Raw genomic sequence first — 6000 nt, 5'->3', positions numbered from 1 at the left:
ACACTAGTGACATGTAAAAGAAAATACAACTAACTGGTTTCTGAATGTTATGGGCGACGCTTTTTCGTGACTTGCAGGATTATAACTTAATTTCCAATTTCATATTTCAGTTAATAAAAACTGAAACTGGGACTCCCCTAACCCATGCTTAAAATAAGGCTCCCAACGCCAAGAACCTGTGATATTAGGGAATAAAGTACGGCCTGTTTAACAAACTCCACCTGTATATTAATCTGTCTCTAAGACTTAAACAATCTATCTTTTTAACTTAGTAAGTCCCTGTCTCTTCTACAGTTCTGCTGCACCTCTGTGATCACCTTACTTCATACAATCCGTAGTGAGCATTTTCATATTGATGGACACAATTGAAGAATTTTATTATGTCCAAAATGAAATGGGGCAGGGAAGGCGAGGTCGAGGGAGGCTTATGAAAGACAACACAACACCCGTATTCAAGTCCAAAAACCTTGAAGCTGAAAGGAGAAGGAGGCATAAACTCAATGAAAGGCTAATTACACTACGCGCATTAGTCCCAATCATCACAAATGCAAGTGTCCCAATCCACCGTCGTTCTTTCTTACTTTCGTTTCTTCAATTTATTTGTCTCTCTTTGTACAATAATTTGTCATGCCTGATTCACTCTTTTGTTATCAAATTTGATTTATTTCCTATAGATGAATAAGGCAACAATAATAGACGATGCCATCACCTACATCACAGGGCTACAAAACCATGTGAAGGGTCTTAGTGAGCGGTTAATAGAGATGGAAACTGTGGAGGGGGAGAAGCAAGGGAGCGAAGAAGACACAACAGAAGAGATTGAGAAATTCCAAATAGAGGTAAGACTTGATATTCATTCCTTAGTCCTGTTCTTCCTTAAAAAAATTCTGATATTTTGTAATGTGGAACTGTATAGGATGAGGTCAAGGTGACTTGTATTGATGAGCATAGGCTATGGTTGAAGGTAATCTGTGAAAGCAAGCGAGGCAGATTCACAAAACTGATGGAGACAATCAATGGTCTTGGTTTTGGAATCACTGACACTAATGTTACCACCTCCAAAGGCGTAACTCTGATCATGTTTTGTGTAGAGGTAAGATATGGAAAATTGTGAATCTTTAACTAATTCAAATTTCAGCCAGTGTACCACTATAATAGGGTAAATCGAGTTATGGTTATACATTTTGTGGTACGTCATGCTCAGCATTCTTCGTGAGCATTAATCAATGGTATGGTTATACATTTGGAGTAGCTTAGAAAGATAATACTTGCATTGAGGTATCGACTGTTTTTTTTTTCGTAAACACTCCCGAATGTACATTTAGTACATTACAAATGTACATTTATTACATTACAAGAGGAGGGTTTGGCTGACCCCTACCAGTTTATAACTGTTAAATGTACTATGCAGAAGTGAGTAATCGAGATACGCAGTTCCGCCACTATGTCAATAGAAAGCTCAATGCCATTACATTAATCTGAACTTTACTATAAGTACATTACAGCTTCCCTGAGTGAGGTAGCTCCATGGGTGGTCTATATATCCCACTAACTAAACTTTCATTGACTAGAGGGCGACTTATTGTAATGCAAGAACCTGGGGGATAACTTTAATTCCTTTCTGTTTTAATTTAGAAAATTATAATTATATTATATATTATGCTTCTCATATGTTTGTTATGTTGTTTGTGTTGTTGTATTTTAGGTAACAAATGCTAAAACGGTTGAGGTTGATCAACTGAGACTATACTTGCAACAGATGATGGGATGCTCATACTGAGAATGGGCAATACTTATAACCTGTTTTAAGTATTCAACTATAGATAATCCTGCCCATTATGAAAACAATGAATTAGAAACTGATTTTTGTTGAGATGTTCTTAGAAAAAAAAAAAGCACATTTAAAGATGTCTAGACGTATCAAAATTTGCTTACAGTGTTATAAAAATTATCCAACGGTCCAGATTTTTCAAATTTCAAAACAACTTTTGACAAAATTAAACATTTTCGTTTTGGCTGATTTTTTTTCTAAGAAGATTCTCTATTATGAGAAGACTATCTTCACCAAAAAATCAGCCTCAATTCATTTTATAAATCCAATTTTGGTGGTGGAATTCATTTGGAGTTCATATAAGGTGAAGTTCACATAACGGGCTCGATAAATAATTTTAATCTGTTTCAAAACAGGTAGATGTTTAAGAGTAATACTGCGTGCGTGTATGAACCTCATTCTGAAGCTACATTACTTTCAAGTCAATACTAAAATACTTGCGGAGATTTGGTTAATAGTTTTTCATAACTGAGGATGAATTCATTGCTGTGTTAGTAAGATCTATGATTTTCTTCTAAGATCTCAAGATTTGTTCAGTTTTAGTAGACGGCTGTTCAGAACTTCAGGGTAAACATTTCTAGGACTTGACCATTTGTTAGGAGGATACAATTGTTTGGTTTCAAAGTGTGCCAGATTTAGCATTTTATCTGCCAGGGCCTTTCTTTAACCTGAATCCTGATAAGGACTAAGCTTGCATATGTTTATTCAAATTGCACTTCTATGAATCAAGGTAGTTTTGTAATAAAAAACAAACTTTTAAGTGACACACTAACTAGTTCTTGAGGTGCAACTTTTTAAGACTAGTACCAATGTGCAGTTAGAAATTAAACTTCAGATTCAATGTAATCATATCTAGTAGTTACTAGTTAGTGTAGACGTATATACGGAGCACTCATGAGCGCCTCCGGCCTGTAACTTATTTATCATGATCTCTTGTCATGACAACAGTAAGGATAACAGAGGCGGATCATAGAATCATCGATAACAAAAATGAGGACAGAGTTTACAAACTCATTTTCTGTAACCAATGATTGATCTGATCATAGAATTTAACGTTACCTATCAATTAAGAGTTCAAACTTGATTATTATGCGAAACAATGCAGCCGATGTGAATTTGGTGATAAGTATAGAAGACTAGAGTATGAAGACCTTCAGCTGCCACGTATTGCTCCAGCTCAGCTGCTTCTAGAATAGCTACCTGATTAGTTAGATATAACAAACCAACAGAATTAGTTAAAACTGTATTAGAATTAGTTATAACTGTATTATAGAACTCTGTGTATATAAAGAGGTGTAATCACTCAGTGAGATCAATAAGAAAAATTCTTCTATCTCATTGTTCATTTCTTCTTCTTCTTTGTTCATGGTATCAGAGCCATTGAACATAAGTTCTTCATGATCCACCATTAAAGAAGCTTCAACCAATTCAGAGTTCACTAATTAAATTGAATCATCAGGTTTTACGTCATTTCTTGATTTTACTTCATTTCTTAATTCTTCAATCCTTTTCTTCATCCTTTTGATTCTTCAATCTTTGTTATAATGACATTAAATTCTGCTATTTCTGCTTCCGCAAGCACGTCTACATCATCTAATATGAATTCAATAAACATTAGTCATTTTGTTCCTATTAAACTCAACAAGGATAATTTTCTTCTATGGAAATCATTGTTTTTGCCAATTCTTAGAAGTAATAATCTTCTTGGTTATGTGGATGGCTCGCTTGTATGTCCTCAAGAGGTTATTTGTGTTGATGGTACAACAACTGTTAATCCTCGTTATCTGATTGGGTAAAGCAAGATCAGACTCTTTTGATTTGGATTAATGCAACATTATCTGAAAGTGTGCTTCCATATGTGATTGGAATGTCTACTTCACAAGAGTTATGGAATGTGTTGGAGCGAAGATTTTCAGCAATTACTCACCACACCAAATCGGTTGAAAAACAAACTCCAAGCTACCAAGAAAGGTAATGATTCGATGGGAGAGTTCTTACAAAAGATCAAAGAAATCTCAGATAGTCTAGCTGCTGTAGGGGTTATAATAAGTGATGCTGATTTAGTTTCTTATGTGTATAATGGATTACCATCTGAGTATGAAGCATTTTGCACAGCAGTGAGGGTTAGAAAGGAACAAGTGCTATTTGATGAATTGCACAATTTGTTGTTGAGTGAGGAGATTAATATAAGCGAAAGAACAAGAAATTTGGTTGCTTCCTCACCTCAAGCATTCAGTGTGAATAGATTTGCTCAGCAAGATATGTCTCAAAATGGTTATAAGACCAATGGCTATCAAGGTAATGGTTATCAGGGAACTGGATATCAGAATCGAGGAAGAGGTCGTTCAAGAGGTCGAGGAAGATACAATAATTATCAAGGAAGAGGATATCAGAACTCTCAGAACTCACAGAGTTATCAGAACTTTGGTTCAACATCTTCTTCAAACTCTACAGTCCCACAAGGTGCAAAGTCTGGTAGCATAAGAAGGGTTCAGTGTCAAATATGTGGACGAACTGGTCATGCTGCTATAGATTGTTTCAATAGGATGAACCATGCCTATCAAGGAAGGCAACCACCATCCAAGCTTCAGGCTATGGCTGCCCAAAGAGGATCTACTCCAACATGCGCCAATTTATCTGATGAACAATGGGTTGCTGATACAGGGGCAACAAATCACATGACTGCTGATATTAACAACTTGGCACAACATTCACCTTACACTGGAAGTGACAAAGTCTTAGTGGGTGATGGTCAAAGTCTTGACATCAACAACATTGGTAATTCCTATGCTCATACTTTAAATTCCTCCTTCCACTTGAAAAATATTCTTCACGTGCCTCACATATCACAAAACTTGCTATCTGTTCATAAATTCATCAAAGACAATAATTGTTCTATTACATTCACTCCCACTTCATTCTTTGTGAAGGATACTTTGGGGAAGATTGTTTTCCAAGGGAATCATGAGAATGGACTGTACCTCATGAAGTTCATGCGTCATTCATCAACTCTACCTGCCTCACATAAGTCTGCTGCCTTTGTTGGAGTAAAGACCACTGCTCAAACTTGGCATCATAGACTAGGGCATCCAAATAATGTTTACTTTTCCAAAATAATGACTACATATAGTTTACCTGTTGTTGGTAAAACTACTGATCTTAGTTTTTGTTCTGCATGTAATCAAGGAAAGAATGTCAGACTTCCTTTTCAATATTCTATTTCATGTACTTCAAAACCATTACAATTGATTCATAGTGATTTGTGGGGGCCATCCTCTATTCCTTCGATTTCAGGATTCTTATACTATGTCTCTTTTATTAATGATTGGTCAAAGTATACATGGATCTTTCCATTGTATAGAAAATCTGATTTTTTTCTCTATGTTTCAAGTGTTTAAAAATAGTGTTGAAAATCAGTTTGATACAAAAATAAAAAGTTTCAGATGTGATGAAGGTGGTGAGTTCAAGAGTAATGTATTCAACAATTTTTTAACCACCCATGGAATTAATTTGCAGTATTCTTGCCCTCATACTCCTCAGCAGAATGGCACTGCTGAGAGAAAACATAGACATATTACTGAAGTTGCCAGAACTTTAATTGCTCAAAGCAATGTCTCTCCAAAGTACTGGGTTGATATTTTTCAAACTTCAGTTTTCTTGATAAATAGAATGATCCCTCAAACCTTGTCAGTTACACCTTTTGAGAAACTCACCAATAAAAGACCAGATTACTCATTCCTAAAAAAAATTGGGTCTGCTTGTTACCCATGGCTTAAACCATATGTTTCTTCTAAACTCCAACCTAGAAGTACAGAGTGTGTGTTCTTAGGTTATAGTTTAGACCACAAAGGTTACAGATGTTTAGACTCCAAAACAGGAAAAATATACATATCCAGGCATGTTGTTTTTGATGAAACAACTTTTCCTTTCAAAACATTATTACCAGTTTCAATTCCATCAATTCCTTCAACAACAAAATCATCTATGATTGTTCCAGCTTTTAATTTTCTTCATTCTACCAATTCTCAATCCAATACTCTTCCTATTTCTAATTCCACTCCTACTGCAGTAATTCCCTCTGTTGACAATCCTTCTCAATTGTCTGAAAATAATCACCTTCAAATCTCAGAATCAATTCCTATCACTCAAACATCATATCCCAATAGTCA

At 35.4% G+C, this 6000-nt stretch overlaps 1 protein-coding gene across 1 annotated transcript; it reads left to right on the top strand.

Annotated features, from left to right (window-relative positions):
• The first annotated feature begins 394 nt into the window (after positions 1-394).
• LOC147477374 (transcription factor DYT1-like) lies at positions 395-1264 on the top strand. The gene is made up of 3 exons (XM_086583867.1): positions 395-547; positions 675-839; positions 917-1264. The coding sequence occupies exons 1-3, from the start codon at positions 395-397 to the stop codon at positions 1112-1114; spliced, it is 516 nt and encodes a 171-aa protein (XP_086439993.1). The 3' UTR covers positions 1115-1264.
• Positions 1265-6000: the final 4736 nt, after the last annotated feature.

The sequence above is a fragment of the Coptis chinensis genome, chromosome 9, assembly GCF_015680905.1.
Source record: "Coptis chinensis isolate HL-2020 chromosome 9, ASM1568090v1, whole genome shotgun sequence".
NCBI classification, from domain to species: domain Eukaryota; kingdom Viridiplantae; phylum Streptophyta; class Magnoliopsida; order Ranunculales; family Ranunculaceae; genus Coptis; species Coptis chinensis.
This window is presented reverse-complemented; position numbering and strand designations above follow the sequence as displayed.